Genomic DNA, 27426 nt, shown 5'->3' with positions numbered 1-27426 from the left:
GTTTGTTGCTTTTGTTTAAGTAAAAATGCAGTCAGGAAAAAGATGTATCAGAGAAAAATAGAAAATGGTGTGATGTGAGTAGGCAAGACAGAACTAATGTGCAGTAGACACAGTGGCTAAAAAATACTGTCTGAGACCTACTGGTAAGTAAAGGCAGTATATAACTGTGCAAAGTAGTTATCTTTAGAATCAACAGCTTTGGGTTTAAATCATAACTGCTATTTGGTGGCTCTATGTCTCTTTGTAAATCTCCATTTCCTCATCATTAAAATGGGGCTAATACTGCCTACCTTTCTTAACACTTGGTATGTAAAGCCCATCTTAACATGCTTGCCACAAAAGTATATGCTCCAGAAATTGTGGCTGTGGGGGTAGTCTTAGAAATACTTTCTTCCTAAAGAAAATACAGACTCTTCTTTTTCCTTGGGGTTTTTGAAAAGAGTTTTTAAAGAGCATGAAAACAAGGAAGAAGCCGGAGTTGCCAAGGAAAGGTTTTCCTTGAAGCATACGCTGTATTTTTCAGTTTCTGCCCCATGCTACATTCCCTTTCCTTGTTGCAAGTTCAGAGCTTAGTTCGCTTGAGTTGGAGGAATTTGCTGTGGGATTTTCCTCGGGGCTTTAAAATGTTAATACTGGGCAGGTCTGTTTTGGAAAAAGAAATCCGACATCAGACAAGATTTCAAAATAACCGTCTGGGGATTTAGGGAACCTCAGAGATGAGAGAGTGAGGCTGTCCTTGCCATGGGCCAGTCCAGAGGCGGCCCCACTCTGTGGATTAAGGTGCAGTGCTGTAAGGCTCTGGGCTTTTGGGAGTTGCCTCAGTCTGAATTACTAACAACTACTCGGAAGCTGACCGTTTCAAGCCCTTGTCCTCAGTTATTGTTGACCCTAAAATGGAAGAAGCAGTAATACAATCAGAAGCAAATTACAGCTTCACTAAAATGAGCAAATCTGACTCAAACAGAGCTTTTTGTATGTGAATTAAGAAAAAAAAAGAAATCTCTTGATAGGTGCCAGTTTCTGCTGCCCTGTAACTTATGCGATTTCTAGTTACCATGGTGGGTTTTTTCTTTAAAGGCAACAGGTACTTAATGTCAAGCACTAGTTATCCTCAATTTATGTCATTAGGAGTACTTGGCCTCCTTAAGATACCTAGCTAGCTTGAGTGCATGGACCTTTCTTTTCTCATATGCAGAATTCTGGAGGCATGTTGCTTGAACATCTGTTATTTTCATTATTTTTACTTTTGCCTGCTGTGATAGGCTTATTCTCAAGGGGATCATTAGATTCTGTAAATCTGTGGCTCGGTTGTGTGGCTTTGCACATAGAATTGTGTGTGAAAGAAATGATCCGTGTAGAGTGGGGAGCTGTAAAGCAGAGAGTGCGGTGCGTAGCCAGAAGCCAGATCCACGATGAAGTTGACGTAATGACTGGAGCACATTTCATTGCTGACATTTGAATTACTTTAGAGGTTATGGAAATAGTGACTTTTCTTTCTATTTCATTTCTATTTCCTGCAGTCTGAAATTTCAGCACTTTGTTAACTAAAATTATTTTTGCTTATTCTAGCCCAGCAGAATCTGAAAAGGTGATTTAAAAGCATAAACACTGGGTAATAAAGACAAAGACCACCAACATTATGAAAGCTATTTAAGAAGTACACTTATATTTCTAATTTTAAAATTTAGCATTTTCAAGAGGACAAAGGGGTACTCCAGGAAAATGGTTGTCCTGTATTTCAGGGAGACAAGATAGAGGAATATATAGCAAGAGATTTAAATTAAACACCGAGAAATTGTTCCCGAAAATAAAGGTGCCTAGAAGAGGTAAACTCCTGTAGGAAAATAAGACCCTTACTGTCTGTAACTCTTGGTTTCATTTGAACTGCATGACCATGAGTGGAGAATGAGTAAGCCCACGCTGAGTGAGAAGACCCGAACACCCACCCCGTTATATCATCTGGCTGTTGTCATTATGCTGTGCGACCAGAAAGGGCTTCTTAGAAACGTCACAACTTTGTCAATTTGGCTGGGACCTGGAATTAGAGCACTCAAGTTCTGGGTCCAAGTTTGTCATGTTGTGTTGTGATCTTGGATGAGGTCCTACATCCCCTGACACCAACCCTTAACCTATTCTAGGGTTATTTTGTGGATCAGATGACATAATGGCATGTGGCACTTGAAAAAACCTTTTTATAAAGTACTCTCCAAACATTCACAGCTGCCATTTTATTTTATTTTTTTTAAGATTTTATTTGTTTGACAGAGAGAGAGAGAGCACTGCATGGGGAGTGGCAGGCAGAGGGAGAGGGAGAAGCAGGCTTTCCACTGGGCGAGGAGCCCGATGCAAGGCTCAATCCCAGGCTTGATCCCAGGACCCTGGGATCACGACCTGAGCCGAAGACAGACGCTTAACCGACAACCACCCAGGTGCCCCACGGCTGCCATTTTATCATATCATTTTTATATCTTTGAAAAATAGTGTTTCAGTTTTTGTGCTACTTATATTTAATAAATCCTTGTGTTTAGTGGTAGTAATTTCTTGTATAACAGCACATGGAAAACAGTATAAAGCTTTCGCTGGCCCCTTGCTGGAGCGAACTGACTTCCACTGATGGTGCTCAGCCAGCTCTCAGGGCAAGACGCTGGTGATGTATTCACCTCCAACACATGCTGCAGGGAAGGGATCCCACGGGTGATGGGAGGGTGTCTGCTTCATTTGCTGGGGTTTGGTGGGAAAAGCTAGTTAAAAGTAATTATTTGAGGGGCGCCTGGGTGGCTCATTCGGTTATGTGTCTGCCTTCAGCTCAGGTCATGATCCTGGGGTTCTAGGATTGAGCCCTACGTCAGGCTCCCTGCTCCTGTTTCTCCCTCTCCTGCTACCTACCCCGCCCCCCCCTTGTGTTCTCTCTAGCTGTCTCTCTCTCTCTCAGAATCTTTTTTTAAAAAAAGTAATTATTTGAGGGAACAGCTCCCATCACTATAAACTTAAACATTATAGGTATTTCTAGTGATGAGTAGTAAAGTGCTACCTAATTTACCTAGCATTTATAATGGAAAGCTAACCAACATTTTTGAAAATAATTTTGTAATCCCTGAAAATGAAGTATCCTTTTCTGGAAGTTTGTTATAAAGCCTTTGGCTAAGCCAGATGTGTTTTAAATGTCTGAGTTCATACTTCTGTCCTATGATCTCAAAATAATAAAAGTCCTTTAACTTAAAAAAAATAACATAATTATTTTTCTCATGCTAAATTAAACAAGGAAATTTTTTTTTGGTGTCATACAGATATTTTGAAAAACAGTTTGAACTGGCAGAACAAACAAAATTACCAATGTTTCTTCACTGTAGGAACTCACATGCTGAATTTTTGGGTGAGTTAAAGCTAAAATCTAATTTAGAATTTAAGAATTTTGCAGAAATCAAGCAAGGTATTTGCCAACAGTTGTTTGTTTTTAATTCACAGACATAATGAAAAGAAACAGAGACCGGTGTGTGGGGGGAGTGGTAAGTAGAAGAGTTGTTTTTACTAGATGATGCCCAGAAGCTTTCTTGTTCCTCAGGTTGGTGAAGTAATTCAGGTATCAGCAGTAGATGTTCTTCCCCCTCTTACTGAAGGACATACATTTACGATAGAATCTATGGACCAGATGTGATACATAAATCACACTGATTTAATTACATGTATTTTGTTCAAAGTACAAGAATGATAAAGAATTCGGTTCACAAGAAAACCCCATGAATTTACTCACATTTTAGGAGTGTGGGTGATACTTTTTCTCTGCCTCTTCCAGCAGACGTTCCTCAGCGTTTTCCAATTGAAATTCTGAACAGAGTATAAACTAATTTTAATCAAGTATTTTAATCCTCACTTCAGGTTTGCCTTCTTAATTTCTTGTCAGCTGTATTCATTTACTGTTAACCACTCTGATTAGAGACCCCTTCTTTCTGTAATTTGCTTCTACTCTAAACACTTCTGTGTGGTCATTTCAGTCAGTTCCCATAAATCTTATCTGCCTTAGCTCAGGCATCCAAAGCAGTGTTTTTTAAAATCTTTTGGATTATGGGTTCTTTTGAAAATCTGCCTCAGAAAAATTCTCAGATGCACAAATTTTCACCTGTAATTTTAGGAGCGATTCACTAAGTCTCTAGCAGAAAAGCTATGATCCAGATATATAAAATCAGTCGTACTAAGTCCAACTAAAGAAAGAGGAAGTGGCACTGAGCACTCACTGCATACCCACACTGTGTTGCTTTGAGTGTCGCCTGTATTCTCTCGTTTGTAGCCTCTGCTTCATGTCCCCCAGACGCTGGTGATAATGTTTTCTGCAGTGCTGTGCACATTTTTATCTACAGTTTACTGACCCTGCAATTTATCCTTTAGGAACTGTACCTGGGAACTGAGAGAGGCTTAGAGGCTCTGATTAACGTCCTTGGGATTAATGGTTCCACCTCTTAGCCCATTTGCTTTACAGCAACATATCCAACCTAAATGTTTGACTTTTATCAAAAAAAGATATTACCAAGGGGCACCTGGCTGGCTCAGTTGGTAGAATGTGTGACTCTTGATCTTGGGGTTGTAAGTTCAACCCTCACATTGAGTGTAGAGATTACTTAAAAATAAAAAAACTGCCAAATAAAGTATAACTAATTTTCTGAAATGGTTTATGAAGAGTCTTATTTAAAATTATTTTGATATTAATGGAGGATATATTTTCTAGTCAGCTGGAAATGCTGAAGGGAAGACTAAACCCTTCTGGGCAGTTGTGTAACACAGTTTTACTTATTTTTTTTTTTAAAGATTTTATTTATTTATTTGAGAGAGAGAGAGAGTGAGAGATAGAAAGCACGAGAGGGAAGAGGGTCAGAGGGAGAAGCAGACTCCCCGCTAAGCAGGAAGCCCGATGTGGGACTCGATCCCGGGACTCCAGGATCATGACCTGAGCCGAAGGCAGTCGCTCAACCAACTGAGCCACCCAGGCGCCCAACACAGTTTTATTTTTGAGAAGCATGTTATTCATAGTGGATTCGGACCCTGGACCCTGGATGCTGTATGAACGTATTAATGACATCACTTGTTAGGTGTGTGTGCTTATTTATTTATAAAAAGATTTACTTAAAAGAACATGCACACATGAGCGGGGGAAGGGCAGAGGGAGAGGAGAGAGAGAATCCCAAGCAGACTCCACACTGAGCCCCATGAGATCATGACCTGAACTGAAACCAAGAGTTGGATGCTTAACCAACTGAGCCACCCAGGTGCCCCCACTTGTTAGGTGTATTTAAAGAAGTGTTGTTACTTACTGTTTTGGTTACAAAAATACATCCGAAGTGTGAAAAACTATGCTTGAAACCCTGTCTCTCTGAAGGAGAACACCACCGTCTTACTCCTTTTTGCCTCCTGAGGTGATTATTACTGTTTTTTTTAGTGACATTCTCACAACTCTGAATAGATCTTAAAATTTGTCTCTTAAGTCCTCTCTTCTAGAAAAAAGTATCCCGTAACATAAAAATTGAACATTTGAAGATACACTTTACATGGTTTTGTCACATTTTTAACTTCATGCTTTTGCCTGAGAATGTGGCTCCCACCGCCGGTCCCCTTCCTGGGGGCACCGCAGGAATGCTGGAACAGAGCCATCAGCCAGCCCCGGATAGAAATTCCAGGCGGCCGTCTCCCCTCTTGCCTCACACCAGTGGAGATGTTGACCCATTTTAATTGTGAGATTGGATTTGAAAATAAAAATTGTAGGGGACACTGCATTTGAAACCCTCTGGCCCAAAAAACCCTAATGCATTTATATTTTTGCTAAGAAAGTCTTATTAGTGTTATTTAGGATTTTAAAGAAAGAGTAATCATTCAATGAAATTGTACCTGTACCTCCTTAGGTGCATTCATTTGATGGTACGAAGGAAGCAGCAGCCACCTTGACTGACTTGGATCTCTACATAGGATTTAATGGCTGGTAGGTCCTTAAATTTCCTTGTTTTATATTAAGTAGATTCCTTGTTTTACAGTGAATTGCAGATAAGGATTTAAATGTATTTATTTATCACATTGATCTTGGCCTGTGAATTTCCATAAGTATGTAAGAAATTAAACTACATTACTCCTCCAAGTAAACTTGAAAGTTACAGGGCACCTGGCTGGCTCAGATGGTAGAGCATGCGGCTCTTGATCTTGGGGTGGTGAGTTCAAGCCCCACTTTGGTCACAGAGTCTACTTAAAAAAAACTTGCAGGTTATAAACTACTAACCCTGTATCGCAGTTATAGAAACAGTTTTGTGTGGAGATTGACAGCTTTCTCTAGCAACGCAATTTTTTCTCCAGTCATTTTATCCCTTTAAAACATACGTGTTCTCAGCATTGTGTATGCATATACACAAGTGATGTCTGCCCCGGGGGAAAGTCCTACTATGACATAATCATTTTGTGTATCTCTATAGGCCAAGAAACTGAGGCTCACAGAAGTTAAGAAACAGGCATAAAGTAACCCACAGCATGAGAACCAGTGTCCTCTGGCCCCACACTTGCTGGCCTTCCCGCTATCCCACCACACCAGTCTGCGTAAGCCCAGCATAGTCAGCGAGCACTGCCGCGCCCCTGGGCTCGCCTTCTCCAGTGTCTCATTCCTTTTAAAACTACCACTTAGCTGACTACGTTATTTTTTACTAAAATATCTCTTCAGGGAAATAGAACCAAGAAATTATTTGCTATAGAGTTCAGATTTATTTATATGTCCTAGATGCTACTTCTATATTTTAATGATTTAATTAATAAACCACTATGGAAAGGAATACATGAATAACAGATTATAAAGTAGTTCTAAAAAGCTTAACACACACAGTCTCCCCACCATACTCTACCTGTAAGTCAGCTTTTCCAGAGATGCGCACTTTGCTCTTTATCGTCCTGTGTCTAAGTAATATTTATATATGTGCGGTTATCTCTTAATTCATCTCCTCTGTTTCCATGAAGGAGTACGAGCGTCTTCGTTCTATATCCAGCACTTTCCTGCCACCTGCATTCTTTCCTCCACAGGCTTATCAGTGTACTTCAGAATTTTAGGTTGTATGCATCTTTAGTGTTTTCATTATTAGGTCTGTGTAAATATTGACTGCTGAACTACAGGATATACCACTTTTTTTATTTTCCTAGAGCAACTTTCCTTGTTTTCATTTACTTGGTTTTCTTCAAAAGTTGAAGCCTTCTCACACTTTGCAACCGCTCTGTAAAATGCCTTTCTCTGTTTTTCTGCATGAGGAAAACTGTCTAGATAATCTGGCTGTCTAGTTCCTGACCTTGCCAGCTTCATTTTGGACCACTGTCTGCTCTGTGATGGAACTCTTATATCCCATGTATTCAGTTTTGTTGAATGGATTTACTTTGCTCTTGAAAGTTTGCCTGGATAGCTAATGAACGAAAAACAAAAACCCACGTCGTATTTTTCCTGGGCATAAAATTCTGGACTAGAAATAATTTTCATAGGAATTTACAGGGCTCCATTTCTAGGTTTAATGTCAGTAAATCAGTGGCTATTCTGATTACCAGTCCTTACCCTGTGACCTACTATTTTCTCCTAGTGGAATATTTTATTTCTTTACCTTTGGTATTCTCAGACTTCACAAAGGTGTTTTGATGGGTTTGTCATTCAGAGTTTCTGCATTTTCTACTGGCCCATTCCAGCTAGAAGCTCATCTCTGTCAGTCCTGGGAAATTTTTTCTGTTCTTTCTTTGGACCTCCCAAGCTCATACTGTGATCTCAACTTTTTTCCCCTTATAATTTCTATCTCTGTTTTTCCCCCTACTTTCAAAAATATTTTTCAACTTTTTAATAAAATTTCAGTTTTCTGGTTTTAATCTCTGAAAGCTCTTCCCTACCATTATCTAGTTTGACAGATACAGATGCATCTTCTTATCTCTCTAAAGATAGGAATTATAGTTATTCTTTTGTTTGCCATAGGATGCTTTTATTTCCTCTTGAGTTCCTTTTAGTCTCCATCATGACTTTTCTTCAAATGTCAGGCAATTCTTAACGCAGTTTTATAAAAAATTAAGAAAAAAAGCTCTTCGGAATCTCTGGGGAGACAGCCCATCAACTGGCAGGCCAGCTGACCTCACCAGGGATTCCTAAATGTCAGTTTGCCAGGATCTTTCTGGGTTACTTCATTTTCTTCAGAGAGGGATCCTCCAATCTCTGCTGGAAAAACGGTGGGGATTCATCAGTGTACCTGTGTTCTGGAGCAGAATGAGGTTGGAGAGAGGACCTCACCGAAAAGTCAGCATTCAGACTGGTCTCTGTTTTCAGCCCCATGCTTCCCCCCGCGCTCCTCTGTGCTGCTGCTTGTTCTCTGATTTAGCTTCTCCAGAGACTGTGCACACAACCTCTGCCCCCTTCTCTCTCTGAGGCCACTGCACCAGGTTCACTGGAAAGTAATCTGAGACTTCTGTCTTTTCTGTTCCCCACCTTTTAAAACAGTTCCCACTCAGTCCCTTGCCTTATGCCATTATCCCAGCCTAAGTACCTAGATCTTCCAGTTCTTAGAAATTCCTTGGGTGAATTGGTTTGCTTGTCTTCAGCATCTCGCTCTGCAGCCACATGGCACTTAAATCACTTAGCACATAAACAGATCATTTATCATTTTACCATCTACTTTCTGCTTTATATTTTGTGACTAGGAGTTGAAAACATCTCCTAGTTTTATAAATAAATGTGGGTTTTTTATTATTTTGAAATTATTTTTAAGAGAAGACAGTAGGGGTGCCTGGGTGGCTCAGTTGAACATCTGACTCTTGGTTTTGGCTCAGGTCATGATCTTAGGGTCATGGGATTGGGCCCCATGTCAGGCTCCATGCTTACCATGGAGTCTGCTGGAGATCCTCTCTCTCCTTCTGCCCTGCTTGCACTCTTACTCTCTCTATAAATTTTTTTTTTTTTAAAGGGAGAGGGTAGAAGGTCTTTATTTCACCAACTTGAAATGTACATTTGTCTTAAGAGATTTCTACATGACCTTGAATTTATAAAGGTTTGGCTTTAATGACATGAGATTTTTTTTACTGTATTAACTCAGAATTAAGGTTAGTTGTTTAATCAGTCAGTATTTCTATTCTTAATCTTAGATTCAATTTATTGCAGTCTTTAATCTGAGTCTCTGAGTTACGGCAATTTAATCTATACTACCTATGACATAAAGTCTGGTTTCTAAGGGTTAAATTATAACATTTTCCTCCAAGAAAATGGGAAAGTTTCAAATTTGACTACAGAATCATAGCTGCTCTCCCTTAAGTGGAAAACCTCATTAAAGATATAATTGGCTTTGATTTAAAAGTATTTCTTCGTAGTATATATTTCTGTATTTAGATCAGTTTTTACAAGCATGGAGTATATGTAGGAAGCATCTAAGTCAAATGTTTCTTTTCAAGAGATTAAAAATATGCAACTGATAGCTGGAAGTTTTAAATACCCATATCAAGCATATCAATATAGTTTTTGAAAATATTCATATTGATCAACTGTTAAGTTGGCCGAAAAATAAAGAGTTTTGTTTTTTTTCTAGAGAACAGTAATAAAAAGGCTGATATTTATGGCAAACTAGACACACATTTCCCTTTCACTCCTCCTAGAATCATTCTAAAGTAAAATCCTACGTATTCAAAATGGAAAACCTCTAAGAGCAAAGAAACAAGGCTGGAGTTTCTGGAAGAGACCACTTAGACTAAAGGGCCCCAAAGGAGGTGAGAACAAATTTAGCATGCAGAATCACAGAGAGGACTTTGGGTTTAGAATTAGTGATAAACAGGACCAAGTTCGGGGCATTCAAGGCCTCTGTAGGGAAAGCTATCACTCCCTAGAGTCACGGCCAGGCACAGAGTACAGGTGCAGCAAGCATTTCTACTCAGAGGGAAATATCTTTTCTCAAGAAAACTGGACAAATTGTGCAAGCCAAGACTTGGCAATTCAGACGTTGATCCCAGAGGAAAGCATTTAGAGGAGCAAAAGCCTCACAGCCCCCTCCCTTCTCACTCTTAAATGAAATTGCAGATCAGTATGCCCAGTCCTGGCCTGTCCCACAAGGAGCTTCCAGTTAGACTCCCCACTCAGAGAACTGGCAGTAAAACAAGTCCTCTGTCTTCACAAAAGCAGAGGGAACACAACACTGGCGACTCAAGCCTCCTTAAGTATAAACTGATAATTGAGGACCACGGGATAAATGAGGTGAACCAATAAGAAGAAAAAGACCAAGATAAATAGAAAAATTAACACCAGAGGAAACAAGGAAAAATTTAAAAGAAACCTGATATAAAATATGAACAGAATATTACAAGAAAAAAACATAAAAGAGTTCCTTAGTGATTAAAAATTGAATGTCTGTGTTAAAATACCACTACCATTGGAGGAAGTGAGGGAATCCACACATTCGACAGGAAGATACATAATCTTCCCCTCTCCCAACTACACTGGGTACCTAATAGTAGACACAGGAATTTTTATACAAGTATTCTAGTGAATAAAGGGCTGACAGAGTTCTATCAACATTCTGCAACTCCTGGTGAACAAAGAGGTCTTAAGCACTGGGCAGCCATGGCTGCCTCCTATCACTAAAATACAGCCAGACACTGTGTGCCTCTCTAAACAATAGAAGATCATACCACCAACTATGAAAGTCTTGCCAAAAAAAGAAGAAAAAAAAAAATCCAACCTGAATCTGGTCAAGACTCTAGATATCCTGTAAGAAATACAGAAGGCAAAGTTTCCTTCGTGTTGACATGACCAGGGAACACGGTGGATGGAGTAGGAGGATCCCAACTCCTCCCACAGACACACCCATGCAACAACTATACGTAATCCAATGCGTTCAGAGAATGACCTGATTAGAACAGCTCTTCCACACTATAAAGAAAAAGCCACACTGTGAAGGGTAAGGAGGAGCAGAGACATGGTAGGGAACCAAACATGTGGTATGGCAACTCACAACCAGGAGGGATATCACAGGTGTAGAGGTCCTCCCAGAGGAGCAAGGAGATCAAGCCCCACATCAGGTGCCCCCTGCCCCCTGACTGCCCTGGGGATCTGCACCAGGAAGACAAGCCCCCATCACATTTGGCTTTGATAACCATCAGGACTTCACTCCAGCAGAGCCAGAGTGCTATAAGAAACTGAGACTCTACTCTTAAAGGGCCAGCACACTGTATTACTCACTCCAAGATCCAGTGGCGAGGCAGCAGTTGAAAAAGTATCTGGGTTATACAGGAGGGAGATTTATTGGCTAATTTTAGGGTGTGTGCTGGAGGGGCAGGGATCTGTAGAAAATCTCTCCAGGACTGGGAATGCTAGCAGGTGCCATTTCTTTTGCTCTTCTCCAGCCTTTCTGGCCTGATGCTAACAAGAGTCAGTTCTGACACTCCTGTCTTGATAGCACAGCCCACCCTGCTCTGGCATTCCCTGTCAGACCCACTCCACCCAACCTGCCAGTTTAGGCAGGTGCCCTTCCGAAGTGGCTCCTGCCCAGCAACACCCAGGGGTCACCTTGTTTGGGACTGGTGAACCCACAAAGCAACTACTGCCCCCAACGCCCACACCTTGTGGACAGCTCCAGCTAGGATCACATCCCAGCTCCACCCAGCTTGCCTGCAGTGACTCCAGGAGGGCTTCTCAGCCAACTGGACTTGGGGACAGCCCTGCCCACCAGCACACCCACAGCGGTTGCCACACACAACAGGAGGGCATAGGCAGCCCACATGGGACACACCCCTGGAGTGCTTGGTTCTGGCGACCATGGGGGATATTATGCTGCTTAACCCCACAGGATGCTTCCTACACAAGGCCACTGCTTACAAGGCTAGCAGGTGTAAGTGACATAATACAAAGAGGAAAAAAGAAAAAGGCAAAGTAGGAAGACAGAAGAATTTATTCCAATTGAAAGAACAAGACAAAACCTCACAAAAAGAACTAAACAAAATCAAGACAATCTACCTGATAAAGAGTTCAAAGTCATGGTCATAAAGATGCTCGGCGAACTTGAAAGGAGTGGATGAAATCAGAAAAAGAGAAAATATTAAAAAGAACCAATTAGAGATAATACAATAACTGAAGTGAAAAATAACAGATTGGTGACCTGGAAGACAGGGTAGTGGAAACCATCCAAGCTGAACAGAAAAGGAATTTTTTAAAATAAGGATAGGTTAGAGACCTCTAGGACATCAAGTGTGCTAAAGGAGTCCCAGAAGGAGAAGAGAGAGGGGCAGAAAATCTGAAGAAACAGTTGAAAGCTTTCTTAACTTGGGGAAGGAAATAGATGTCCAGGAAGCAAGTAGAGCCCCAAACAAGATGAACTCAATGAAGTCCACACCAAGGCACATAATAAAAAGGCCAAAAGTTAAAGAGAAAGTCTTTAAAGCAGTGGGAGAAAAGCAACTAGTTATATACAAAGGAAACCCCCTAATGCTGTCAGCTGATTTTTTTAGCTAAAACTTTGCAGGCCAGAAGGGAGTGGTGTGATGATATATTCAAAGTGCTGAAAGGAAAAAGTCTACAATCAAGAATACTGTGCCTGGCAAGGTTATCATTTAGAATGCAAGGAGAGAGCATTTCTCAGACAAAATTTGAGAGTTCATTACCACTAAACCGTCTTTACAAGAAATGGTAAACATACTTTAAGCAGATAAGAAAAGGCTAACTAGAAGAAAATCATAAAAAGTTTCTCTGGTAGAAGCAAACATACAGTTAAGATAGTAGAGCATTTACTTATAAAACTAGTATGAAGATTAAAAAGCTCAGTAAAATCAGTTCTCTAATAATTACACAAAAAGATGTAAAATGACACCATATACATAAAACTTGGAAAGGAGGAAATAATGTAGTGCTTTTAGAATGTGTTCAAACTTAAGTGAACATCAACTGAAAATAGACTGTTATAAACATAGGATGTTGTATATGAACCTCATGGTAACCACAAACTGAAAACTTATAATAGATACACAAAAAGTAAAGAGAAAGGAATCTAAATGTAATACTAAAGAAAGCCATCAAACCATAAGGGAAGAAAACAAGAGAAGAAAGAACTACAGAAGCAACCAGGAAACAATTAACAAAATGGTAATAAGCACATACCTACCAATAATTACCTTAAACATAAATGGATCAAATACTCCAATCAAAAAGCATGGGGTGACTGGATTTAAAAAACAAAAAACAAACAAAAAACCCTTCTATACGGTGCCTATGATTCACTTCAGACCTAAAGACACATGCAGACTGAAAGTGTGAGGAAAATGATATTAAGCAGCAGCAACAACAAAAAGCTGCAGTAGCAATACTGAAATGATAGTCTTTGTTTTGAAGTAAACTATAAGAGACAAGGGCACTGCACAATGATAAAGGGATCCAACAAGAGGAAATAACAGTTGTAAATATCTGCACCCAACATAGCATCAAAATACATAAAGCAATTCATTAACAGACAAAAGGGGGGAAATTGATAGTAATACAATTATAGTACAGGACTTTAACACCCCACTTACATCAATGGATAGATCATTCAAACAGAAGCTCAATAAGGAAACAGTGGCTTTGAATGAAGTATTAGACCAAATACACTTAATAGATATACAGAACACTCCATCCAAACATAGAATACACATTCAAGTGTACATGGAACGTTATCCATGATAGTTCACATGTGAGGCCACAAAACAAGTCTCCATAAACTTAAGAAGACTGAAATCCTGTCAAGCATCTTTTCTGATTACAACAGTATGAAAAAAAAACAACAGTATGAAAGTAGAAATCAATCACAGAGGGGTGCCTGGCTGGCTCAGTTGGTAGAAGATGCAACTTGATCTCAGGATTGTGAGTTACGATGGATATAGAGATTACTTAAAAAAAAAATTCTTAAAAAAAAATCTATTACAGGAAAAACGTTGGAAAAAAAAAAAAACACATGGAGGCTAAAGAACATGCCACTGAACAGTAGATTGAGGAAATCAAAAAATACCTTGAGACGAATGAAAACACAACAGTTCAAAATATTTAGGATGCAGCAAAAGCAGTTCTAAAAGGGAAGTCTGGAGGAATACAGGCCTATCTCAAGAAAACAAAAGTCTCAATCTAACGTTATACCTAAAGAAACTAGAAAAAGAAGAAATGAAGTCGAAAATTAGAAGATAAGAGAGAATAAAGATCAGAACAGAAATAAATGAAATAGACTTAAAAAGAGAGAAAAAACAGTCAATGAAACTAGAGCTGGTTCTTTGAAAAAATAAGCAAAATAGATAAACCTATATAGCCAGACTTTTAAACAAAAGACTCAAAATCAGAAATGAAGGGGAAGAAACAGCCAACACCACAAAATACAGTGGATTATGAGACTACTTTGAAAAATTATACACCAACAAATCAGACAACCTAGAAGAAATGGATAAATTCCTAGAAAAATATAATCTTCCAAGAACGAGTTAGGAAGAAACAAAATCTGAACAGACTGATCACTAGTAATGAAATTGAACTGGTGATAAAAACTCCTAAAAAACAAAAGTCTGGAAGCAGATGGCTTTACAGGTGAATCCTACCAAACATTTAAATAAGTGTTAATACCTCTTCTTCCCAAACTATTCCAAAAAATTGAAGAGGAAGGAATGCTTCCAAATTCATTCTATGAAACCAGCATTACCCTGGTAACCAAAACCAAAGGCACTACAAAATAGAAAATTACAAGCAAATATCCCTGATAAACATGATAAAGCATTCCTCAACAAAATATCAGCAAATTGAATTCAATTAAAAGGATCATTCACCACGACCATGTGGGATTTGTTCCAGGCATGCAAGAATGGTTATGTCTGCCAACTGAACAGCACATTAACAAAATGAAGGACAAAAATCATATGATCTCAATAGATGCAGAAAAAGCATTTGACAAAATTCAACAAATCCACTCATGATAGAAACTCTCAACAAAGTGGGTACAGAGGGAACATACCTCAATATAATAAAGACCATATATGTCATATATGACAAACCCACATCATAATCAGTGGTGAAAAGTTGAAAGCTTTTCCTCTTGAGATTAGGAACAATATAAGGATGTCCACTCTAGCCACTCATATTCAACACAGTACTGGAAGTCATAACCACAGCAATCAGACAAGAAAAAGAAAAGGCATCCAGATTGGCAAGGAAGAAGTAAAACTGTCACTATTTGCAGGTGACGTAGTATTTTTAGAAAAAGCCCTAAGGACTCCACCATAAAACCATAAGAATAAATGAATTCAGTAAAGTTGCAGGATAGAAAGTTAATATACAAAAATCAGTTGGGTCTCTATACACTAAAATGAGCTAGCCGAAAGAGAAATTAAGAAAACAGTCCCACTGACAATTGTGTCAAAAAGGAAAAAAATACCTAGGAATAAATTTAACCAAAGAAGTTAAAGACCTATACTCTGAAAACTGTAAGACACTGATGAATGAAACAGATAAATGTAAAGATACACCATGCTCATGGATTGGAAGAATTAATATTGTTAAAATGTCCACTCAACCCAAAGCAATCCACAGATTCAGTGCAATCCCTATCAAAACACCAATAGTATTTTTCACAGAACTAAAATTCTAAAATGTGCACGGAACCATTGAACACCCTGAAGATCCAAAGTAATCTTGAAAAAGAACGAAGGTGCAGTTAATCACAATCCTAGATTTCAAACTGTCCTACAAAGCTATAGTAATCAAAACTATGTGGTACTGGCACAAGTATTTATGCAGTCACATTTTTCAATTTTAGAAGTTGATTAAGCCTAAGTACTTAAAATTGGGATGTCAGAGTATGTGGTAACTAAGGAGATGTAATTATAAATATTTTACTAAACAAGCAGTCTTAATGTATCTCACCTTGGGGTTTCAAAAACTTGAGAATTTTTTTTTTTTTTTTACACAGTGTCATCTTTGTAATAGCTTAATTCTACAATACTTTTCAAATAAAGTACATCCAGTGTGGAGCCTACTTAAATAAGTGAGCAAACAAAAAACATTTAACTCAAAAATATGGAGAACTGGTGGCTGTTTTAAGGGTACTGAGGTACAAACTCCAGTTACAAATTAGTCATGTGGATGCAAAGCACAATATAGAGAAGATAGTCAATAATATTCTAATAAGTTTGTGTGGTGACAGATGGTTACACTTACAGTATTTGGTGATGTAAACAAATGTCAAATCTCTATGGTTTACACCTACAACTAATATAATATGTCCACGATACTTCTACTAAAAAAAACATACATTAGGAACCTACTAAACAGACATCTAGATCAGTGGAACAGAATACAGAGCCCAGAGACACAAATCCAGATGAACACAGATGAAATCAAGACTGGGAAACTCTTCAGGGCAAACAACTGGGTTTCTTTAACAAATTTTAAAGGGAAAAAGAGATGCAGGAAAACTTAATAGGTTAAGAGATTTAGAACACTGACCAGTTGCAGTGTGGCCCTCATTTGGATCCTCAGTCAGACAAACTTAAGAAGAATGTAGGACATTGAGACAGATTGAATACTGGATATATTATGATAAAAGACTTGGGAAAACCTTAGGCATGATTAATAGTATTGTGGTTACATTAAAAAAAAAAACTTCATGCTTGGAGACAGATGCTAAAATATTTTCTGAAATAAATGCTAGAATGCTGAAACTATGCAACATTTTCAATTTCCTTCAAGATAATACTGGAGAGGTTTGGGATGAGTGGATGGCACAGTATCAGCCAGGAGTTGATAATAGATCGGGGCTGGGTAATAAATACATGGGGGTTCTGTATTCTAGTTTTACATATATTTTAATCTCTCCATAATAAAAAGTTAAATATATGCTAAAATTAAAAATATAACATAAGGACAGTATTAATCATCATCACATTATATAACAAACCATCCTAAAACTCACTGGCATATTACAGTATTTTTTCATACTCCTGGGTCTTAGGATCAGCTGAGGGTTGACTGATAGAGGCAGATCTCTCTGCCACAGGCACATGTTGAATTCAGATCTGAGCTGGGTTTTCATTCTGGGTGCCCAGGCTGAAGAGGTAATGGCTATTTAGTGCAAGCTACTTTCAGATCACAAAAGTGCCATCAATTTAAAAAAAAAGTGCATTTTCAAGCCTCTGGCCATGTCATCTGGTCAAAGCAAGTCTTGAGGCCATGGCCAGATTCAACTCCTCCTCCTTCCTACTAAGAACCATCGCAAGGGTGCAGATACATTTCTATTAAAGGAAAGTGAAGAATTGGGACCAATAATCCAGTCTGTCTCAGGGTCTGAAAATGAAAGTTAAGGAAATGAAAGTTAATTTCCCAGGAAAGGATAAAAGAAACAGGGCCATAGCAGACCAATTCAGGAGTTGTAAAACTGACTAATACAAGTCCCAGAAAGAGAGAAAACAAAAGGGGAAAATTCCTTTACCCCATAATTTTTCTGAGTTGGGGGGAGGAATCTAAATTGGAAGGGTTCTAACTCCCCTAAATGAAAGAAAAAAGTTTCTTGCCCAGACACATTAAGCTTCAGAATGTCAAGAGTAATGGAAGATCCTGTTTCCAGATGTGGGGAAAAGGACATCTCCTTGTTAAATACTCCTAGTTCTAGGATTGTGATTTTCATCCTTTGTGAAGACTGTATTGCTGATTAGTGAAACATTAACTTCGATTCCTTCAGAGTAGTATTTGGCCCATAACAGAACTGGCCATACCTTCAAACTCAGCATTTTGAGCCTAAGTTATGCAAATTACCCAGGGAAACAAATGAATTCTTGAAAAAGTTGTTTTACACAGACTGATTCAGAAAGTTACTGGACAGTCAGCTGATAAACACAAAAAATTGCATCCTGCTAGAGTGTGGTTAGAATAGATCCTAATATCGATTCTGTAAGGATAGAAATGTGTATATTGCCCTTTTAGCCAACCAAAGTTTTGTTTGGGGACTTTAGGTTTTGTAAGCTGTTTTAGATAAGTTTGTAATATGAAAAAAAGTTGGTTAAATATATCTATAAATTTTTTTTAAGCTCGCTGAAAACTGAGGCTAATTTGGAAGTTCTGAAGTCAATACCTAGTGAAAAACTAATGATTGAAACTGGTAAGTTTATGCTTTTAGAACTTTGATTTTCATATTAAACCATACCAAAAAAGAGCCAGACAAAAAAAATTTTAAAACAGCTCACTCATAGCTTCAGCAATTATACTTTTCAGAAAACCTTTGGGTTTTTTATCAATTGACAGAAAAGTATTTATGCAATCAAGTTTTTCAGTTTTAGAAGTCTGATTAAGCCTAAGCACTTAAAAAAAGAATATTAGGATATTTAACTAAGGGGGTTGTAATTATAAATATTTTATTAAACAAGTAGTCTTAATGAAGTTATCTCACTTGGGGTTTCAAAAACTTCAGAATTTTTTTTGTAAAATTGTAATGGCTTAATTCTACAATACTTTTTTTTTTTTAAGATTTTTATTTATTGAGAGAGAGAATGGTAGAGAGAGAGCACGAGAGGGAAGAAGGTCAGAGGGAGAGGCAGACTCCCCGCTGAGCAGGGAGCCCGATGTGGGACTCGATCCCGGGACTCCAGGATCATGACCTGAGCCGAAGGCAGTCGCTTAACCAACTGAGCCACCCAGGCACCCTACAATACTTTTCAAATAAGGTACAAGAATTTAAATCAAACTGGTTTAGTCAAGGAATTTTAGAAATTAATCTGTTGCCTCTTATAATAAGCTTAGAAGCTAAACATTTTACCTAACCCTGAACTCAAGGCTTTACTTATACATAGGGACTTTTTTAGGAAAGTCAAGACTTAGCCATTCTGAAGAAATCAGGTTTATTTTCTTGGAGAGTCATGAAAATGAAATGATCTTATTAAAAGTACAGTGCAGGGCGCCTGGGTGGCTCAGATGGTTAAGCGTCTGCCTTGGGCTCAGGTCATGATCCCAGGGTCCTGGGATCGAGTCCTGCATCGGGCTCCCTGCTCAGTGCAGAGCCTGCTTCTCCCTCTCCCTCTGCCATTCCCTCTGCTGTGCTCTTCTGTCAAATAAATGAAAAATCTTAAAAAAAAAAAAAAAAAAAGAAAATGGTTAATATGGTAAATTAAAAAAAAAAGTACAATGCTTGTAAAATGTGTGAATTCTTATAATTCTTTATGAAAGAAAGAGGTAAGTGAATAATCCCAGTATTTTTTTAAAAAAAGATTTAGTTAGAGAACATAAGCGGAGAGGAGGAGCAGAGGGAGAGGGAGAAGCAGACTCCCCCGCTGAGCAGGGAGCCTGATGTGGGGCTGGATCCCAAGACCCCAGGATCATGACCAACTGAGCCACCCCGATGCCCCAATGCCAGTATTTAAAGCCACTGTTTCACATTCAGTAGAGGCAAAGAGAGGCTTAACTTAAATGTTTTCAGGTTACAATTTGTATTTCTTTTAGCTTTCTTTTTTTAAAGTATGCCATACACCAACAGTAATGTTAGCAGAAAAAAATGTAATGAAAGTGAGTCTTAAAAAGCACTTAAAATTTTTTTAAAAGGCATTTTAAAATTTGTACAGTTCAAGGTTTAATCTTGTGCTTAGAATTGTTGTTTTACCATTTTTAAAGGTGAATCATGACTTACATTTTAGAAGTTATGTATTTGTTTGATAACGTTAATTAAGAAAACAGTGATTTCAAAGATAAACCTCATAAGAGACTACTATCTTTGCTTAACTCTAGACGCACCTTGGTGTGGAGTGAAAAGTACACATGCTGGATCAAAATACATAAAAACTTCATTTCCTACCAAAAAGAAGTGGGAAAATGGGCACTGTGTAAAAGACAGGAATGAGCCCTGCCATATAATGTAAGTATTTTGTTTTCATGGTCTTCAGAACATTAAAGTCAACACCAAATGCCATTTACAAAATGAACTCAAGGGACCGAATTAAAGTTGGGTGACATCCAAATGAAGTTCACATCAAAAGCTACCATTTTAATGCAGGGATTTGGAAGGCTCTGCACCTGAACTGCTCTATCTAGGCTCCTCTTTTCCCATCATCTCAACCTCTCAACTCATTAAAAGTGGTTTAATTACAGGAGTGAAAACTTCATGTGATTTTGGTCATTTGTCATTTTGTAGGAAAGGGAAAAAAAGATTCTCATGCAGCCTCCTTGCTGATGGTTATAAAAAATACACTCTTAGCAGGAGACCTTTTTGTGTATTTTAAATTATTTGACAACCTGAATAAACCTAAGTAGTAACACATTTCTTGAAGCCTCTGAACAAAAAGGTCAAGTTATGAAAGGATTTCCTTTTTCTAACCCAAAAGGTGGGGGAGGGGGACCAAGCAGTAATTCAGCATCATTTTTTGATTATAATACATAGCATGTGAAAAGAGGGGCTGTTTACCATCCAACTGTTAAGCAGCTATAGAGCTTATAACTTACAAGATAAGTTTGTATCATGTTAATGGGCACATCATCCAGTTTTTGTTTGCATAAGCAGATAATTTAAATATAGATTATATCAGTCTAGTATGGTTTACCAGTTCAGGCAACTGAACTGTTACTTTTAGGTTGTAGTAATTCCTTCCATATGTACTTTTTTAGTTTTTAACAGATAAGAGTATTAGGTAAGCCGGATCTAAAATTCAGCAGGCAGAGAACTGCAGATTTATTCTATAAAAATTATACTGGAAAGATTTTCCTTTATTAACATGCTCGTGTTGGCAGAGATTTTAAAACCGAATGTTTTAAAACCCATAGGCTGAGGAATGTATTTAAATTCTGATTAGTAAAGAATCACTTGTAACTTTTATGAAATGTAGGTAGTTGCAAATTCAGTCAGAAGACAGAAGACAATTATTACTGAATCATTCTTTATAAAGATTTAATAGGACACTAGAGACAAGAAACTGGTATTTTTCTAGTAACCAGCTCAGGGGAAGTATTTGCCAACAGTGTATCCACATCAGTTTTATATACTGCCTTAATGTTAAGTACAATATTGCTGTTGACTTTAGAGACACATTTGAAAAACAAAATTCTAAGGTCTTCCAAATGCAGACTGTTAAGAACCAAGAAAGCTTGAGTTTCATCAGCAATCATGAATACCAGTTGAGGAGGCGGAGCTTGGGAAAGCCAGCATTTACAAACTGAAAATTTTTAAACCACATTTCAAAAACACACATGCCTCTAGTCTAATGCTAATTACTAATTAATTCCTACTTACAAAGTCATTTTTATCAAACCCATCTATTAACAATTTTTTTATGTTTTAATTATTTTTATAGAGATCTTGCCTCCCTTTTAGATTTTAAATTCCTTGAAACACATTTTGAAGCTCCTGCATGTCAGGAAAGGTACAAGTTACTGAGGCTACCTAGAACAATCAGGACAATCCCTGCCCTGCATCCATCCACCAGATGACTAGGTACATTCTGCCAGGCACTTTGGATAAGACATTGAAGGAATCAGACAGGGATCCTTAACCCTCCTGGAGCAAATAAGTAGAAAGTATAGTCCAAGATGTTAGTGCTGTTACAGAGGTATAAGTATATGATGAGGACCCTAGGACATAGCAGCTGCCTTCCTTGAGGAGAAATAGCTCAGCTAAGGTGACACTTCAGCTGTTCACGGCGTACAGCTGGGTGTTGTGCCAGACCAAGACAAACACCTCAAGCAAAGGCGGACTGCAGAAGGGCGTGGCTGCTCTAGGGAAAACAGTGAGTTTAGTGTGGCAAAAAGTAGGATGCACGGTAAGTGATAAGCCTAGGAAGGTACAGTGAGACCAGATTGGTGAGGGCTCTCATATGCCAATTTAGTAGTTCAGATTTCATCAGGACTCAAAGGATTTTAAGCAGGAAAGGGGCGGTTCTTTTTTTTTTTTTTTTTTAAAGCTGTAGCGTATCAGCATAGAGAAAGGACTGAAAGGGAGACGGGTGGCAGGAACCATACTGATTTCACACAGTATTATGCAGGTAAGTTACAACTGAGTAGATAAGAGGAAAATTCTGTAGTCTACTAATAAGAAAATTGGGTCTTTACTGTCAATTTAAATGCTAATATATTTGCTTTTAGCACATTTTGACTTACTCAGATAAAAATTTAGTCTATATTAAGTGTGGCTGCTGCGTTACGATTATATAATTAAAAAATTCCAGTTAATCTCTAATTCCTTTAGGTGTTCATATTTAAGAAACCCATACCAGGGACGAAAATCTTAACGGATATTTGAATGTTTAATTTGGACTTTAGAACTTTCTAATTCATGTATAAAAACATCTATATATAGTACTGCTGGAGAACAGTACTACTGATTATTATTCTAGGCACAGACTGAAAGATTTGACACCTGGGCTAGTCTCGCTCTTGCAGGGAGTTAAGTGCAGGAAGAGAAAGCATCTCTCCTCCCCCCCCACCGCGATAACAATACATTGTTCCAAGTAAATAACTTCTAACTTCCTTTGCTGACATTGTGCTGGTCATGATGCACCAAATTCTTGCTGCTTCTGGGACTAATTCTCTTAGCAGTGGCTTTCAAACTTTGCTATACCCACAATGCCACAATACCTTGTGACTCAGCACACATGTACATATATAAAACCCAAACAGAAATGAAACAGTACTTCCCTTACTGTGATGTACTTTTCCTTGTCTATTTTTTGAAAGCTCATTATGACCCACTAATGAATGCATAATGACCACAGTTTAAAGGAACTCTTCATTTTCACTGGGTTAGTTCCATTAGTTGTGGTTGACATAATATGGGCTGGTTTTCGAATTTATTTGAACCTGGACCTTGGCTCTAGTTATATGCAAGACTGCCCCAGAAGTTTGTCTCAGATTACTCTATTTTAAATATAACAGTTAAACTTTTCTGTTGATGGTGCTGAAAACCTTATACCTGTTAAGCTTATTATGTTAAGAGTGCTAGTACAATAGTTTATGTGGAAACTAGTATCTTTAAAACTGAGCATATACCTGGAAATTGAACCATTTTGTTTTCTTTTAGTCAAATACTGGAGATAATGTCAGCAGTGAGAGAGCAGGATCCATTGGAATTAGCCAATACACTATATAACAACACCATTAAAATATTTTTTTCCTGATGGTATGTTCTTTCCATTTCCCATCATTTATGTAAAATTTCATGGTAAAACCTACTGAAAGATTGAATAAAGGAATTCTCTGGAAGTTGTCTTAAGAGTTATTCCATATTACTACATACTATACCCCCATTTTTATCCATCAAGTCAGATCAGAATTTTAGTATCAATTGAGGTCTTAGTTTACAACAATGAAAATTCCCAAATATTTTGTAATCGCTTCAAAAGTCTGAAAGGACAATTTTATGTCAACACTGCAAACAGAATGGCCAACAAATATACTGGTTTTATTTACATCAAAATTAAACAATTAGCACATTCTGGTTTTTATACCAAAGTTTAGTTGATAAAAGCCTGTTTCTCAACTCTTACACAGTCTCTGAATCATGACTCTTGAACCTAGCTCAGCCACGTGCTACACTCAGATTTCAAAAAAGTCTCTTCTGGCAGCCTATTTTCTCCTTCGTTTTAAAATACTCTACATGTATAGCTTTTATCCTCTGGTCCAAATTATTTCCTTGACTTAATGTGGTTTCCTCTGATTTGCATTTTCATTTTCCCACCCATTTTAAAGAAAAACTAGGGTCCAGAGTTAGATACTTTTATATGCTTTCATTGAGGAATCTTTGGCACAGTTGACGCACTGTATTATATCATTACATCTATTAAAAAGCTGTTTGTTCAAATTTTGTCATAAAAACGTGAAAACATTTTATTCTATGTACAATAATGTACACAAATTTAAATAGGTCACCAAAGAGACCAGAAGTAATTAAAGAGGTATATTTACAGTAGCACATCACAGTAAACGGAAAACCATTCACAGATTCAACATGGATACTGTTTTTGTGCTTGGTTACACACTGAAGTGAAGCATATTACTCCATTTTGGATGAACTGAGTTTTAAACAAATAACCTCAATGATTAGTAAATGCTATTTTAATCAGTATCATCATTAAGTTCTTCAGCTGCTGGGCCTGTGTGCTGAATCACTCCATTTCTTTCTCTTTGAACATCATCATCACAATCTGTACTGTCATCTTCGTTCAATTCCCTGTCAGATTCAGCAGCAGCTTCTCTTACAGCTTCCTCTGGATTTTCATTGGGTGCAATAAATCCATTGTTGTTAGATATATTTGAATTATCCTTAATATCATCTTCGATGTACACTTTCTGATGGCACATTGGACAAGTATCTTGGATGTACAGCCATTTCCGAAGGCAAAGTGCATGGAAGTAATGATTACATGGTGTGATGCGAGCAGATGTTGTAAACTCATGATAGCAGATTGCACATACATCATCTATTTCTTGTAAGCGGCTCCCTTTTATTTCAGGAAGTGAATTAATTTTCTTAACAGCAGTCCTACGGTTCATGAATGTCTTCCAGCCATTTTTTGCTTGTAAGTAGATGTTAAAATATGCATGTAGACACATCATACAAGCCCGAATTTTACTTCCTGACTCAAACATCATAGTGTAAGCCCCATTTCCAAACATTACTACTCCAAATATAAATTCAATTATATTGCCTGTTGAACGAACATAGTAGACATAATCATCAAGCTTTTCCCAAAGGACATTATAGTAGCCATCAATCATGAATAACGTATACACAGTGAGAGAAACAATTACTTTTAAGCAGAGTTCCACACAAAAGGCTGTAACTGCGAACAACCATGTATTTAGTGCATAGTGATGCCAAAGAATGTAACTGAGTAAAACAGGAAGAATAAACAGGCAAGCAGAGACAAAGAGCACAGGAAAATGTCTACGGAAAGATGACACATGAGAGGCACTGAGAGACATTAATACAGGGTCTGTCATTCCGTGGATGAAATGCAGGACTGCAGTTAATAAAAGGCACATGTTTCTACTTAAGCGAATAAGTCTCTCTTCTGGTCTTAGCCCACTTAAACCAGTCTGAAGAGCCAAAATAAAAAATAAAACAGGTGCTACGAAGCCAAGCCGCCTGTCGTCTTCTTCGGTTGATCCAATAAAGGCCAATATTCCAAGGCCCAAATAATGGGCTATTGAGGAAATTACAGCACTCATGCCCAGTACAGTTAGTGTAGAATCACATCCACTAATTATAAGATTGCAAATGAGGTCCCAGAAGTCATCCCAAGAAATAAAGAAGGAATCCGTTTCATTTGCCATCCTTAAAATGTACACCAACACTGTAGCCTGAGCTGTAATTCTCGTTAGCCAAAAGACTCTCAGTATATCTGGGAAACGAATCCTCTTCCATGTGTCCTCCAGTAATAACTGTAATCCATAAATTCTATACATGTGCCTCACCAAAAGATAAACATATCGTGTAGAATAATAAAACCACTTAAGTTTCACTGCCAAGACAAGCACTGTGTTTAATGTGAGAATCAAGGAAGAAGTAAAAACTAAAGTCTCTCGGATGTGTAATGGGAGCTCTGTGATTAAGCCTATCACAGGAACCAAGAGATCCAAAATAATTAATTGTGAATAGATGGAATGAATTTGTAATAGTGTAATGTATCCAATTCCTAAGGTGAGCTGTAGAACGATGAGTGCCATCCACAGCGAGGGCCCTTTTCGAGGAAGCAGCTCAATTCCGAAAGCTGATGTGTTGTAGGCACCATAGAAGTCAATGTGCAAAGAAGCATAATAATTTACCAACACTGAAGTTGCAGCTAATAGAAAGGCTGAACTGTACATGTAAAACTTGAAAAGTGATCGTTGTGACAAGATCAGAACAATACTGGATACAAATATACCTAAAAAAAAAAAAGAAGAAGAAGAAGGAAAGAAAGGTCATTTGAGTGCAACATTTTTTTTAAGATTTTATTTATTTGAGAGAGAGAGAGAATGCCCGTGCGAGCACAAGCGGGGAAAGGGGTAGAGGGAAAAGCAGACCCCAGCTAAGCAGGGAGCCTCATGCGGGGTGCAATCCCAGGACCCCGAGATCATGACCTGAGCAGAAGGCAGACACTTAACCAACATTTTTAAGAATGTTTTTGTACTAACAGTTATGCCCCTCTTCCCTTAATTAGGAAATACAGTATTTTCGAAGTCATGAACATTAAGTCTCAAGACAATTTAGGTTTAAAGGCCATGAAAAGTTTTGTAAAGTCAGAGTTCAACAGACCAATCATACTATTTTTTAAAATATTACTCCTTATCTTTTAAGTTACAAATTCAAGTAGTACTATATATCCAGACACCAAATTACTAAATGATCTTCAAGATTAGTTATTAGTGATACCTACATTTTAATAAGTTTTTAAATCTTGAAAGAACATGTCCTTTATAATTTCATAACCACTAAAAATAACCAAAATGCAAATATTTGTTCCTATTAAATCTTAGATTTCTTTTTCTTAAAAGTGTTCTTTAGGAAATCGAGTGTTTAACTTTTATACTTACACCTAATGCCTTCTTTTTCTCAGTGAACTCCTGCTGGCTTTTATTTTTCCTGCTCCTTAAATTTGGGGGGTTTTTTTGTTTGTTTTCCCCTCTCTACATACTTTCCGACAGATTTCAGAAACATCATCCAAGTTCTTTTTCCTGTACATTACTGTATCTCTTACTACAGTCAACCCTTTTTATTCTTCAAATTACAAAAACATTCAGAAAACCAAAGCATGTTTTAAAAAAATGGAATAAGTATCCCCCACACTCCATATGTAACAAAGTATAGTGTGATGTGTGTGATGCGCATCCAGCATCATCTTTCTTTTGCTCTGACAAATTTTGTGAGATCACAATAAACATTATTGCCCAAGGTTTCAATATGGAAAGGATATCCAAATATACACCTGATTCCACTTCTACGTTACAAGTGCAACACTCAAGATTTCTAAAACCTAACGGACTTCAAATAACTCTTGAGATTTCCAGTTTCAGTTAAAGGTACCATTATTCTCTTAATGGCACCTCCAGCCCCGAACCCTAAAACTTTGACAGTTATTTGCCAATTCTACTAACACCTGTTACCTCCCCCCTTTTCTCAGTGACACCAACCTGTTAGCCGGTCTCTAAACTTGTCCAAATCTAACTACAATCCCATCTAGCCAAAAAGTGCCTTTCTGCATTTCTTTGCTCAAAAGCAGCAGCCCTTGAAATTACTATCAACAAAAATCTACATTCCTTGTCCACCCACTCAAGGATCCAATGTGGTATTCCTTCCCACACACACCCCACCACTCCAGACTTTCTCCAACACACCCCTTTCTCTGCCATAACCGCAGGTATGTTTACATTCTTCTTTTTGCCTGCTACAGTGAGCTTCCCAAATCCCTGACTGTTCAAATCCTACCCATCCAGTAGACCAATTTTCTCTGATA

The 27426-nt window shown here is 38.0% G+C and overlaps 2 protein-coding genes across 14 annotated transcripts in view; one reads left to right on the top strand and one right to left on the bottom strand.

The window, feature by feature from the left end:
- Positions 1 to 23191, top strand: part of TATDN1 (TatD DNase domain containing 1) — a 42375-nt gene extending 19184 nt beyond the window's left edge. For 6 of the 9 annotated variants that reach the window (XM_025871085.2, XM_025871088.2, XM_073893193.1 and 3 more), the window contains 6 exons: positions 3288 to 3373; positions 3466 to 3506; positions 5889 to 5965; positions 18046 to 18116; positions 19733 to 19859; positions 23010 to 23191. In XM_025871085.2, coding sequence (XP_025726870.2) covers positions 3288 to 3373; positions 3466 to 3506; positions 5889 to 5965; positions 18046 to 18116; positions 19733 to 19859; positions 23010 to 23106 — 499 coding nt within the window. In that variant the 3' untranslated portion in view covers positions 23107 to 23191. Of the gene's footprint in view, positions 1 to 3287; positions 3374 to 3465; positions 3507 to 5888; positions 5966 to 6446; positions 9332 to 18045; positions 18117 to 19732; positions 19860 to 23009 lie in introns of those variants that run through there. The other 3 variants (XM_073893196.1, XM_073893194.1, XM_073893197.1) reach the window with 2 other exon arrangements.
- The window catches only part of RNF139 (ring finger protein 139), a 32687-nt gene continuing 8692 nt past the window's right edge, over positions 3432 to 27426 (bottom strand). Inside the window, exons 2-4 of one of the 5 annotated variants that reach the window (XR_012378323.1) lie at positions 25757 to 25857; positions 3752 to 3825; positions 3432 to 3638 (exon numbers count right to left, since the gene is read on the bottom strand). Coding sequence is in view for 1 of the 5 variants with exons in the window: in XM_025871082.2 (XP_025726867.1) it covers positions 24044 to 25857 (1814 nt within the window). In the remaining 4 variants the exon portion in view is untranslated. Of the gene's footprint in view, positions 3639 to 3751; positions 3826 to 23789; positions 25858 to 27426 lie in introns of those variants that run through there. The other 4 variants (XR_012378322.1, XR_012378324.1, XR_012378325.1 and 1 more) reach the window with 4 other exon arrangements.

The sequence above is a fragment of the Callorhinus ursinus genome, unplaced genomic scaffold, assembly GCF_003265705.2.
Source record: "Callorhinus ursinus isolate GAN/ISIS: 27379988/994484 unplaced genomic scaffold, GSC_fseal_2.0 scaffold5, whole genome shotgun sequence".
NCBI lineage: Eukaryota > Metazoa > Chordata > Mammalia > Carnivora > Otariidae > Callorhinus > Callorhinus ursinus.
The sequence above is the reverse complement of the archived record's forward strand: the minus strand, read 5'-3'. Positions and strand labels throughout refer to the sequence as shown.